Source organism: Grampus griseus, assembly GCF_964374135.1.
Source record: "Grampus griseus genome assembly, chromosome: 17".
In the NCBI taxonomy this organism is placed as follows: Eukaryota; Metazoa; Chordata; class Mammalia; order Artiodactyla; family Delphinidae; genus Grampus; species Grampus griseus.
Genome location: NC_139011.1, coordinates 10,493,134 through 10,506,481, shown reverse-complemented (window position 1 = coordinate 10,506,481; position 13,348 = coordinate 10,493,134). Strand labels below are relative to the sequence as shown.

The 13,348-nt window shown below is 44.2% G+C and overlaps 1 protein-coding gene across 1 annotated transcript in view; it reads right to left on the bottom strand.

The window, feature by feature from the left end:
* Nucleotides 1-13,348, bottom strand: part of ASAP1 (ArfGAP with SH3 domain, ankyrin repeat and PH domain 1) — a gene marked incomplete at its 5' end in the record, with an annotated part of 273,288 nt that overhangs the window by 44,454 nt on the left and 215,486 nt on the right. The window contains 5 exons of the mRNA XM_082675313.1: nucleotides 869-960; nucleotides 2,895-3,028; nucleotides 4,425-4,588; nucleotides 7,602-7,650; nucleotides 9,736-9,823. Coding sequence (XP_082531439.1) covers nucleotides 869-960; nucleotides 2,895-3,028; nucleotides 4,425-4,588; nucleotides 7,602-7,650; nucleotides 9,736-9,823 — 527 coding nt within the window. The remainder of the gene's footprint in view (nucleotides 1-868; nucleotides 961-2,894; nucleotides 3,029-4,424; nucleotides 4,589-7,601; nucleotides 7,651-9,735; nucleotides 9,824-13,348) is intronic.

Sequence of the window (13,348 nt, the reverse complement as noted above, 5' to 3'; positions counted from 1 at the left end):
TCGGTGTCTGAGTCCAGATGATGAGTAGCGAGAGTTCACAGGGAGGGATTAATCAGTAGAAGTACCCAAAATCTGGCTCCTGAGTTTGGACAGGGTGCCTGGGTCGGGGGTGCAGGGGCCTCTGTGCACTTGTTCCCACGCCCTCCACCCTTCCCTGCCCCAAAGGCAGCGTGCCGTGAACACTGCACTCACTGCACCTGATGTTTTCACTTGACAGTCATCCTGGAGATCATCCCACATCAGGACAGAAGCAGCTTCCTATTCCTTTTTACATCTGCAAGGGGTTCCGCTGTGTGGTCATACCACAGAATATTTCATCCTGTATTTACAGGTAGACACTTGCTTTGTTCCTAATCCTTTTCCACTACAGAACAGGAAGAACTTCCCAGAAGTGCCGTTGCTGCGTCAGGGTAATAAATAAATCTATAATCGTGATGAAAATGGCTAATTTGTCCCTATGGATAGTGTACCATTTGTACTCCCACCAACAACACAGGAGAGGAGATGTCTGCTTCCCCACAGTCTGCCTGAGTGGGCTGTTAAGCGTTTGGCTTTTCGCCAATCTGACAGGAATCTCCCGTTGCTTTTGTATGTCTCTTATTTATCACAACATGTGAGGATTAAGAGATAATTGTCCTTACGAAGATTTACCCTCCACAGAGCAGCTGCAACTACCTAGAGAAAGGTGATGATGAAAATAATCGGGTCATTCCAGAAATATGTCTCAGACACTTTACTTTTCTCTGCTTTTTTCTCATAATGAAATTTCCTCTGGGGAAAAAAAATACTACAACCACTGAGAAGTTTTGGGGAGAGTAAAAGAACAATTGTAGAACAATAAAGAATTCATTGTATTAGAAGTACTTACATATCACTTGAAGGGGTGGGTTTTGGTGAGGGGCTGGGTAAATTTGCTTCCATAATATCATTAAAACTATTGTTTCCTACATTCTTGGCCAGCTGTAACATAAACAAAACACAATATAGCAAACTCCTTACTACTAGTTTAAAAGTTTCCTATTATTTGCTTTTGAGATTTCTGAATATGTATTTTCCCTCATTTGACTCAAAATACAAACTGCCCATCCACCTGGTCAACAGATAACTTACGGAGCACGTACTCTGCGCCAGGCACTGAACTTCTGAGCACCGGAAATAGAGAGATGGGTAAACCATGTTCCCTGCTGTAGGAGCTAATGGACTAGTGGAACCATGGATAAGAAAACTAATCATTTTCACAAACATAATGTGATAAACGTTAGACTAGAATAGGATGTGGTCCTACACACACACACACACACACACACACACACGCACACACTATATGAGATTAGACAGAGCAGATTCCAAATATGAACCTAGGTTAAATGCTTAATGGACAGCAATAGCTTTTCAATTACCATCACAACTCATTTCTAGATAAAGCAGATTTACTGTTATTGAACAGAAAAGGATGTAGGATTCCTTTATATTTGGGGTACCAATTAAGATGCTGTAGGATTCCTTTATATTTGGGGTACCAATTAAGATGCTGCAGGAGTCCTTTATATTTGGGGTACCAATTAAGATGCTGCAGGAGTCCTTTATATTTGGGGTACCAATTAAGATGCTGCAGGATTCCTTTATATTTGGGGTACCAATTAAGATGCTGCAGGATTCCTTTATATTTGGGGCACCAATTAAGATGTTGCAGGCGATTAATGAAGAGGCCCCAGGAACCATTTTGCTTCTGGGTTCAAGACCCTTCCAAGAAAATTTGTCCTGAAAGGCTTTTGGTCATTGAGATAATTTGGGGATTGATGTGAAGTTTAGGAAACACTCATGTGATCAGGTCTCTTGGATTTATCACATAGTTAAGTGTTTACGATGGACTGACACCATTTTCATACTAAAGAAGAACGTTTCAGGTATTAGGTCTGAGCCTTTTCTCGATGACCCTGAAGTGAACAGGGAGCCGTGTATCAGGAGGATACTTCCTAAATCAAGGGGCTCATGCAACACAAGACAGACCACCATTGCTTAATGGGTGCTCAGATGACAAAGGCTGCTGGCTGGGTGACTACCTGCCCTGACTCTGGGGTACTTTGCTCCCGGCAAGGCTGGTGATAAGCTAGGCTTTCAGATTTTTTGAGCCCCAGGCACACTCAGGTCCTGATCAAGAGCCTCCTGTGTGAGGAGAAGCCCTACTTTACTTCGAACCCTTTCACCCTTAGTAGAAGGACTCTCTCACAGGCACCAGCGTTCCAGTTATGCAAGACAGGACTGATGGCCACAAGGTATTATAGGAGATGCCATAAGTAGGCCTTTCCTTCCTTCATTTGGTGAACTGTGGGACCAGTTTAACTTGGACCTGATGAGGGTCCCCTTTCCATATTATAAAGCTATACACCATAACGGCACACAGTTTTTTCCCTGACTACCTAAAGAAGTTGTGGGTTAAGGAGTGGTTGGTTTATGACAGTAGCTAACAGGCCACTCTCAATTCATGTGTACTTTTACAAACTTACAAACAGTAAAAATAGAGGAAAACTCTTTGGTCATTATCTTTAATAACATAAGCCACTAGATAAAGTGAACATGCGAGTTCAACATCTAACTCCCTTTACTGCTATGACAGTGAATCATATAAAAACTATTCCAAAAGAAGAAAAGCAGCTTTGAAAAAGCCTATCCTAGAAGAAAAGAGCCATTCAGTGGAGCTAATTATAGAAATGTATGATTCGCCAGTTCTTCAATCAGGAAGTAGAAACAGTCAATGTTACATACCACAAAATTTACATTTTAAATACCTATTTAAATTCACTAAATTCAGGAACTAGAATTCTTTGTACTCAGCAGAAACAAAAACCCCCAAAGCAATATACTAAATATATTCATGACAGGTCACTACTTACCAAGAGTTCAGAAGTTCCTAATTTGTCTAGTTCCAAAGACTGAATGCGGGAAATATGAACCCCCATTTCTCTATGGATGCCGGAACATTCTATGCAGGTCAAAATCCCCAAGTTGGTTGAAAGCCAGGTGGGTTCTGTGGAAAGGATTTTGAAGACAAGATATCTAATTTTTAGTGTGCCAACTACAGAGGAAGCTAAAACAGTAGTAAAATTTGTTAAAAACTATAAGGGAAAAATTCAAATGGAAGAAATGGATGCTTGCAGTTTAGCCTAGGGGCTGTTATAAAAACTAATAGCTTGTTAGAGAGCAAATTTTAAGACAAATTTTAAAACTATCCCTTCAATACTGAATTGAAAATAAAATTCAGTGCTTTATTTTTGTGAAAATGTGAGAAAGACTTTGCCCAGGAGGCCGAGGAAACATCCTGACAGTGATAGATTAAAGGCCTTCTAAGTACAGCTCACAAGGGACTGGGTTCTACAGCCATCGTTAACCTCCACGCTACAACCCAACTTAACCTGTCATCCTGGTTATGGCTTCTGCACAAGCACCTCTTGGTAATAAGATAGCTTTTTCTACAACCCCCAAGGGCCCCAGAGCAGAGCCTCCTCTGCCATTCCCTGACACTGTGTCAGTCACTATCACACACGTACACAAAAGCAGAAGATGTGAGACTTGCCTCTGAGGTGCTTATGGCCTGTTGTACACAGGAGCCCATCTGCACTAGTAAAACAATTAAAAAGGAGATCATAATGCTTAAGGATAGGTTTGCACGACATTCTGACCACTACTAGATGTGTGACCTCAGGCAAGTCAATCAACTTCTCTGATTCCCCCAGTTTTCTCGTCTGTGAAATGGGGATAATTTTAGTTATCTTGCTCAGAGAGAGTCTGTGAGGATTCAGTACGTAAAGACCAGCAAAACAAATATCACAATCCTTATTATAACGTAAGCATTCGATCAATGTTAGCTACTGTCAATACCTAAGTAACACAGATGCCATTTGAGAACAGAAATTTGGAGCAAGGGGACACCAGTGTGATACAGAGGCTGGGGAGGTTTTACTGAACGGAAGGTACCGCGTGCCAGCCAATGTCATATACGCCATTTCACTACGCCCTCATAACAGCTGAGGTTTGTTACCCCACCTTCAGGATGAGGAAACTGAAGATCAGAATAGGAAAGGGACTTAGTATGAGGTCGTCCAGGCTCTGAGAAGCGGGCGGGTGATTCCAAACCAGATGATGGACTCCGTGTCCAGTGCTCTCCCCTTACTGTCCATTTAACTGGACCTTACGGGAAAGGTGGCATTTTGGCAGGTGCCATTTAGGGAGAGCAGGTGAGAGCTTCCCAGATAGAGCAAACGGCAGGGGTGAAAGCACTCAGAGGTGGGACAATTCACCCACCTCTAGGGCATACATGTGTCTGTGTCCACAAGGAGATTAAGGCATTTTAATAACCTGCTTATTTATATTCTACAGGAAGAGAAGGGATGTTTAACAAGCGGCTCAAGTCTGGGGGCAAATACCTGACGAGCCGCAGTCGCAGCAGACATCATTGCCTGGGAGCCGCTGGACGTCCTCAATGATGGCTTTCGTCAGGTCCTCCAGGCTGTTCTCCCCCGTGCTCTGCTCTCCACGGAAGGCCATGGTGAGGGCCTCTTCTTTGCTGTTCGTCAGCACTGATATCCACCTGTTGTCAGAAACAGGAGGAGGAGACATAAGAGCCTGGTTGGCCATTGCATTCTCCTTCCCCTGCAAAAGAATCTGTTTTCATGCAGAACTGGCAAAAGAGACCTCCCCATAGCAATACAAAGAATGGAAAACAACACACAGGAGAGAGCTAGCGAGATGAGAGGAACAGATGAGAGGGTATCAATGACCAAGGGCTTGCGTGAACACATAGGCGCCTGCGTTTCCACGGAGACAGAATATAAAGGGAACGTCAGAACGAAGAGGACTCAGAGTGGGACCAGCCTAGTGCAAGGATGAGAAAGAACAGGTGAGAAAGGAATAGGAGGCAGGAAAGGGAGTTTAGCAAAAGGCATTGTTTCCTGGGAGTCCATGTCAGCGGGGGCACTTAAAAGTGAAAGTGAAGGGGTATTTCATTTTCCATGAAGATTCATGCTTATGAAAAAGGTACATTAACAATGGAAACACATGATGTTTATTTTATGAAATGAAAAGTGCAGGCTATTAAAATATATGTACAGCATGACCACAATATGTACCCAACAAAATAACCCTTTGCTACTAATCTATGCGTAAAACAACCTAAATACCCAATAACAGGGGTTGATTAGCAAAGCCTGAAATAACCACAAAGTGGACTAGTTAACCAGGTATTGAAATTTAAGTTTCCAACTCATTTTTGGATGACTTTGGGGAAATGATCACAATATAATGTTTTGTGAAATAAAAAGGAAAAAAACTGTCATATGACATAATCTCAAATTTAAATGTATTTGTGAATTATATATTTTGTTTGGGGAAAAAAGGGATAGAAAGAAACTCACCAAAATACCGGTTGTCTCTGAGTGATTTTTTGTAGGAAAAAACAGATGGAACGCTTGACTCTATTTTTCTGTAATTGTTTGAATCTATAATGAGTTGTATTACTTTCAGGAATGAGGAACCAAAGCCAAATTAACTTTTTTAGAAGAAAATCAACAAAAAAATGAGAACAAACAGTGGTTTAGAAATGTTTTTCATTTCATTTGAATAAGTAACAGAGACAGCAATGAGGATTAAAAACCAAAGCAGAGTATTAATACCTGGAATAGGTGAACTGCAAGTCATACCTTTGACTCTAGGTGGCGCTCACCCTCACTGTTGTGAGGAAAAAGATCGCACAGCTTAGCTTTTCTGCTATGAAGCAGAAAACCCAACAACTGTTCAGGAATGGAGGGGATGGGGTGGGCATTTAATACCTTTTAAGTTAAATAATATTTTCTTCTATCATTAGTCTCAAGTTATAAACTAGAAATTGTTCTCTTAAAAACAAGTCAAGAATCTGGGTTCCACAGGGCAGATCACTGTGCACTTAACAGCAGCAGCACTGATGATGCTGGAGTCTTCACTTGACTGCAGAAGCCTCTATTTTGCTTTCCTTCGGCATCCTGAGATTTTGATCTCAGGATCAAAATATCTGATATTACCAGTATCTACTATGTGTCACATACTTATAATTTCTGAAATATAATCCTCCAACAAGCCTCTGAGTTAGGGTTTAAAATGCTTTAAAGAAACAGAAGCCTAGAGAGATTCAGTGACTTGCCCAAGGCCCTAGAGTGGGACTGGTGTCAGACTCGGAAAAGGAAACAGTTCTGTTAACACCCTTTTTTCAGGGTTCCTTCTCTTATGCCACATTTGCCTCTTTATTTGAAAACTCCTGACAAAGAAATTAAAAACGTTTGCCATGATAATCTGAAAATACATATTTAAAGGACAATTCATTTTCTGGAGGAATAATTCAAATTTGGTGAAATGGCTACATTTCAAAAGGGTCAAGAATTAAAGCAACTATTTCTGACAATTCTTCAAAAAACTTTAAAATTATTTTAAAGTAACAGGCATACAAAAAAAGTATTAAGAAACAAAATAGTGCATAACGGTGTTTTAATACTTTAAAAGTCACTTTGAGTTTACAGGAGTAAAAACAAAAACAACGGGCACTGTATGAGAAGCTTTACACATTTGACCTCAAGTCTCAAAATCCTGCAAGCGAGGGCTAGAACCCATCTTACTGACAAGAAGGCCGAGGTGGGACGATCTTTTCAAGGTCACAAAGTCACTACCGGGCAGATTCTGGACTAGAGTCAAGTCTGCCTGCCTTTAAACACGCAGCTGCTCTTCTGTTGTACCTGCCTCCTTCCACAGTGAGATGAGAAAGGATTTCTCTGTTCAATTCACTGGACACTTTCACATGAGAAAACAACTCAATGAGGCAGTGAAAATTCCTCCCTGTAACTTGGAGGAAAATAAACATCTTTCCGTGCAGGATGCCAGGACGTCTTCATGAAAACCAAGTCCTCCCCCCCATCACTACCAACAGCACCCAGAGAGAAGGCAAAAGGTATGAATTACTGGAACACTGAATAAACCCCTCCCAAGTGCAGATGATGGGATTGGAAATGAAGAAGGCACAGTCCTTGTCCTCAAGAAGCTCTAGGTGGGCTTCCCTGGTGGCGCAGTGGTTGAGAGTCCCCCTGCCGATGCAGGGGACACGAGTTCGTGCCCTGGTCTGGGAGGATCCCACATGCCACGGAGCGGCTGGGCCCGTGAGCCATGGCTGCTGAGCCTGCGCGTCCGGAGCCTGTGCTCTGCAACGCGAGAGGCCACAGCAGCGAGAGGCCCGCGTACCGCAAAAAAAAAGAAAAAAAAAAAAGATATAAAAAAAGAAGCTCTAGGTCTCCAGAGGGCTTGGGCTGAGCCAGGGGATCCAGAGGGGTGTGAAGTGGGTGCGGGGCAGGAGGGAGGGAGCAAAACCCCCAGGGCGGTGTGGCTTGAGCAGAACCTTGCAGGGGGCACCTGAGTTTACTGAGCACCCTAGACAGAGAGGAGAGACGCATGTGAAGGCCCAGAGGCGAGAAATAACCACCAAGATTCTCAGTAAAAAAAAAAAAAGAAAACTTAAAGGTATACTGTACAGGACGGAGATGCTTTTTCAATGTAAGGCATCGTGCCGTTATTTCAGAACTACTTACGCTACATAATCCTGCTCATCTTCTGCCTGAAAGTGATACGTCCTATTATCTAAAATACAAAAAAAGAGAAAAAAGCAAAACCTTAGAAAGCAGAATATCTTAGGTATTAATGCAAATTTTGAAAGTTCCTGGGGGGTGGGGAACACATTAAAAGCAGGACTTTAATATAATTTTATTTTTGCAACATTTTGTTTTAGCAGTTACACGATTCACTTTGTCAATATAATTCTTCTGAAGGGCAACAAGAATACAACAAAATAACTGTGAACACCACGTGAATGCCTAGCACTTCTTTTGAAAAACAAGTGGGAAGGGGGACGGGTCCCTACCTGGTCAAGTGGATCTCGGTGACAAATCGGAGAGTGCTACCTGCGAACTCAGTATTCTACTTTTCCTTTTCAGTTTGCCTCTCACTGGCTTTCCTTTTTAAAAAACTCCTTTCCAGAAATGATAAGTAACTCACAGGGCAGCCCTGACAAGCAGGCACATCGTGCCCCAGGCTCCCCTCTGGTTGAATCAGGCTGCAGGGAAGAAGGGCTCAAGCCTTGCTGGAGGATCATCCTCAAGCTGCGACTCAGGTAAGGAGAGGGCAGCTTAGCTTGGTTACTTTGGGCAGGTGTATATGAGGGAAGCTCTTCCTTAAAATGTGGGATCTGCTAGAATGTTTCTACATACTGAGGTCGAACTACCACTGACTTACCACCTTTACTTACGAGCCCGTCACTCACTACGTGACTGGCTCCAGGGCAGGCCCCCCTCCCCATCTCCCTGAGAGAGAGGAACACGCCACAGGTGCTAGAGCCCAAGCGTCTCGGCTGAATCCCTGCTCACCACTGTGAGACCTTGTGTGAGTTGCTGAACCTCTCTGAGTCTCAGGTTTTTCTTCTGTGAAACGGGAAACTGACAGGGCTTTTGAGAGGTTTGCCCATGTTTATAAAGCACCTGGCACATATTAGACATTCAATAATTATTATTAATAACCTATGGATTCTCAAATCGAGGGGTTCTTAACTTTTGAAGTCACAGTATAATTCCAACTTTTCGTATTTCTTTCTCATCAGTAACCCAAGAAGTCTCACGGTCATAAAAATCATGGTGAATCTGAACTTCAGTAAGTGCTGTAGAATCCAGCTTAGACTCCACCCAGAGTCTCACAACTGAGTCCATCTTTTGGGCTGGGACTGTTTGTTCCATTCTCAGGACTACATCAGAAGGATTTCAAGGGACAGGAGAGTATTTCTGTGCTCTACACACATAGATCATAGGCTGCGGGTTGGCCTGTCCTGTGGGGCTCTACAGAGAAGAATGAACACTGAAGGTCAGTGCTGGAGGATTTCAGAATATTTGTGAGTCACTTCATCGGCACTGCCATCCTCTTGCTTTACAAAGAGATGTCTCCTCAGCTACCGTGAACACCCATGGGACCAGTGAAAGCACAGGGAGCCAGACTGGAGGAAAACAGTCTCCCCTCACTCTGAAGACTGTGACAATACAGGCCATCAGTTGGGGGGTGGGTGGGTCACTGCGCAACCTCATCACAAGAGAAAAACACACTCTGACCCGTGGAATAAGACAGTGACAGAGCACGGTGTCATTGACTCGTGAAGTCAGAAGGCAGTTCTGCTTGGAAGCAGGGAGATGTTTTTTCCTTTCAGGGCTTGATTCTGCAGCTGGGAAAATCAGCTGGACACACACAGTGGCACACCCGTGTCGTCAAGTCTATGTCTGCGCATCTCAACCACAGCTACACATTAGAATCACCCAGAGACTTCTTAAAAAACACCTACGTCTGGGCCTCACACCAAAGACTGATTCAGCAGATGTAGGAGAGAAATGAGAGTGTGCTTACAAAAATCCTTCCAGGGGGATAAAGCTGTGTACTTGTGGCCAAGAACTGGTCTGGTTTACTGCACAAATCTAGATTCTACTCCACTGCAGTCAGATCTGACACGGTTATGCCTTCCCACCTGCAGGTGGGCTCCGTGCAGAGAGGCCCAGGGCTCTTCTCAGAGCTGCGTGTGCAGTACATACAGCAAGGAGCTCTGCTTGGGAAAGCTGCGGTTTCCAACCCAGAGAACGGGAATAGGCTGGTGGCAGAATGCACAGTAACTGACTCGGGAGAAAACGGACTCACGTGATATCAGGTCAAAAGACTTCTTGTCCTCGGCATTCGGTTTCACCTGACAGGTGAGAAGGTTCAACTTGGCGGGTTGCCTGTTAGACTGGACACAAGACGAAAGGGAGAAGTTACGGGCAGCATCAGCTGTTCCCCACAGGCCCGGTGCCCGTGGGGCAGGTGTGCAGGGTCATGATAAATTTGATAAGGTCTAATTCACCCCACTGGAATTCTGAATCTCATTAGAGAAGGGAAAAAAAAATGTTAGGTGGCCTACTAAATGTCTTTTAACTGTGTATAAACATCCTGGTGACTAATCAGAATGGAATCGAGATAATCCATCTTGCTTTCAGTGAAGAGTGGGCATGACCCATGGAAAGGTGCCTTTCTGGAACCTACACGTACACAAGCTCGAAGAGTTGGCACTTTTCACTACTGCATCTTCCTGTGAAATGTAGCTGAGCGTACTTCCTCCATTCACTCAAAATGACCCCAGTAACCAATCACCCCAAACCCAGTGTCTCAGGCATCCACAAATTTTGGTTACAACACGACATTTACATTACTTCTCCCAAAAGTACAAGGACAACTACTAGCAATGAGACATTGCTTAACGAGCCCCAAAATCTGGAGAGAGGTTAAGACGATGAGGATTTTCCATCACTTTCCAGCAACTCTCTTGGTCACACACATAATTCATACAGAGCCTGCAGCATCTAAACAGTCATGCTCATGTAGGCTTTACTTAAAAGGAGTCTCGCCACATAATCATTCTGGTCAAAACTCTTTCTGGCCCTCCTGCCCACGTGTCCAAGATCACAGGCTGGCCAATGGTGAATGCCAGCTTCCGGAAGGAGCTGACCAAGGTGAAGTGCCCGAGTGCCTGGGCTGGGCTTTGCTCGAACAGAAGTCTGCGGAAATAAGCAATGCACTCTTTAGTCAGGCCTGCATGCCTACCCCAGCTGACAGTCACGATTCCGAAAATCTCCATGCCAGGAACACTTCCACCCACATCCGACTTAAGCCTTTAGGGAAAGCAGAGAGGGAGACGGTAGACAGGTCCCATCAGTGGCGTATGATCAAGAATATTTCAATGACACGCGCTGAGCCTCTCACTCTCAATAATGGGCACCAGACACTTCATTTCCGTTTACCTTCCTGTGCTTCCTGGACAACTTCTGAGATCCTCCTCTGTGGTTTCAAGGAGATTAGACACAGAAAGCAACACGTTTTGTCCTGAGTCTATCTGTTCCAAAGCAAGCTCTCTGGGGGGTGGGGGAGGAAGTGCGAGACCCCCAGGGATTTCATATTCTTTGCATGTACATGTGACTTAGACATGGAAACCAGAAGTAAAGTCCTGTACAGGACGGTTTTGCCTAAGAGAAACCAGGGCTCGGGAAGGGATTCCTGCACTACAGACTGACTGCCAAACCCAGGATGGGGAGGCAGAAGGTTGCGGGCCTGAAACATTTTCTTAGAATAGACCTGGCGTAGGGTTGCTAAAGGCCCCCGTCTCCAAAACCAGCAGCTGCAACCACAAACCTTGGCTGGGTCCATTGTAAAACGAACTGTTTAGTCCCTCATCTTTTGGGGTGTTGATAAAATCGCTGGATTTCCCATATGATCGACAAAGACATCTGACAGGCTGGAAAGGTAGCGAGCCTGGTTATTGGTGAGACTTTGTAGAATACCATGTTCCAATTTGGCATCCACATTTAAAGGAGGATGCAGAAAAGCTTAGGGAAGATCAACAGATGATTAAAGGAGTGGAAAACGGGAACTTTGAAGATGGTTTAAAGGCATTATTTAGTCAGAGGAAAGAGGGTGAGGAGTGACTTAATCATGGTCTGCAAGGTCGTGAAGGGTTGTTATCGGGGAAGGTCTGCAGCTGTTTTCCATTTGCACAGAACTCAAATTGTCGAAGATATGAGCCAGACGTGAGGAAGAACTTCCCAAGTTTAAGTTGATTATGCATAATAAGAGGTTTCAAGTTTCTTAACCTAAGTAGAGAAAACCTTAAGAATTTTTGAGACACCATTCACATGTGAATGTGACAGAGGGTTAACCAGATGATTTCTTTTTTCTTCCTGAATGTTTGTGACTCCACTGCTTCTGAACAACCAACATATACAACCAAGTAACAGAGACAAAATTTTAAAAAAGGAAAAAATATTCAGTTAAGTATCAACTGATCCTGGAAAATGAAATATCACCATTCACCTCTCATTTCAAAGCATGGGCTACTTCCAAGTACATTACCAGAAAGCTTCTGATGACAAGCGTTTTGTACAGTTTAAGTCACTGCATGATTGACTCACAACTTCAGCGACAATGACATGTGACACTCCCTTGGAAGCTTGTCAAGTCTGCTGGACTGACATCTGCCACGTCAACATGAACTTCACTTGACACAGACATGTCTTGCCTGTACATAGTATTCTGTCCCCAAATGCCAGTGAGACAAAGGACCTATCACCCCACATGTGACTCTGAAGAGCAGAGAACACAATTTTCGACAGGTGAAGCAGCCGATGCGGCCAGTACCGAGCCCAGGAACACCAGGAAGTGGAGCGGGATGCTGAAGCAGAGTACATGGACCAAGGGACCAGAAAGCTCGGAATCACTAGCCATCACTGAAACTCCAGGTTTGTATAACTTGCCAAAATGTCACAGTCCTTTCTCGACATTTAGTACTAATGTATAGGTATACCGATGAACGAAGATATAATCTGTCCCGGCGGTTCAGCAGACTAAAATCATAGTGAGACTAGATGACTTGCCCTGGGATACAACGCTGTGGAACAGTTTAGGAACTGCTTTCATACTGTTTAAGTACAAGAAAGGATAAAAAGGAAAGGAAACATGTATTTATTGAGTCTTCACTGTTGGTGATTCCTACCACACTCTGAATGAAAACCCCAGGCTGTGCCAGGACCTCCAAGCACCACCTCCAGGCTCCTTCTGACTTTGGCCCCTGCCGCTTGGCCTGCTGTTCTCCCTGCCGGCGGTGAGGGGCACTGGCCTCCCAGGGACACCTCCTGCTTGCTCCCTCCAGGACTCTCCCAGTCGGCACCTCCCCAGAGGAGTGGTTCCTGGCCTGACCACCCTCCCTAGACTTCCTACCCCTTTGCACCCTGCTGTGTTTTCTTCCTGGGTCTTCTCACTCCTATTTACTTCTTATCTTGCTTCCCACTAAGGGCACACATTTTTCTGCAGCAGGCACTCAAATATTTATCAAATGAACGAATGCATTCCAGAGGCCTTACATATACTATCTCATGTATGACCTGTGAAGGAACTATTTTAAGTTTCTTTTACTAAGTAAGATGAAGAAGCAGAGGCGCAGAGAGGTTAACCAACTTTCCTAAAATCTCCTAGAAAGGAAGCAGCAGAGCCTGGAGCGGAATCCAGGGTTGAGTGGACCAAAGGCCCACTCCTCCTTCCTTTCTGCTTCCATGGGAAAGACAGCCACACAAAATCCCCCAGGACCAGCCTGAAGCCCCAGCCCTCGAGAACACCTCCTTCTGAGAATAAGGGTTAGAAATAGAGCAAAGGTTCCCAAGATTAGCTTCTATTTTAATATCTTCTCAGGTCATTTGACTTTCAAAATTGACTCAAAGAGAAATTTTAG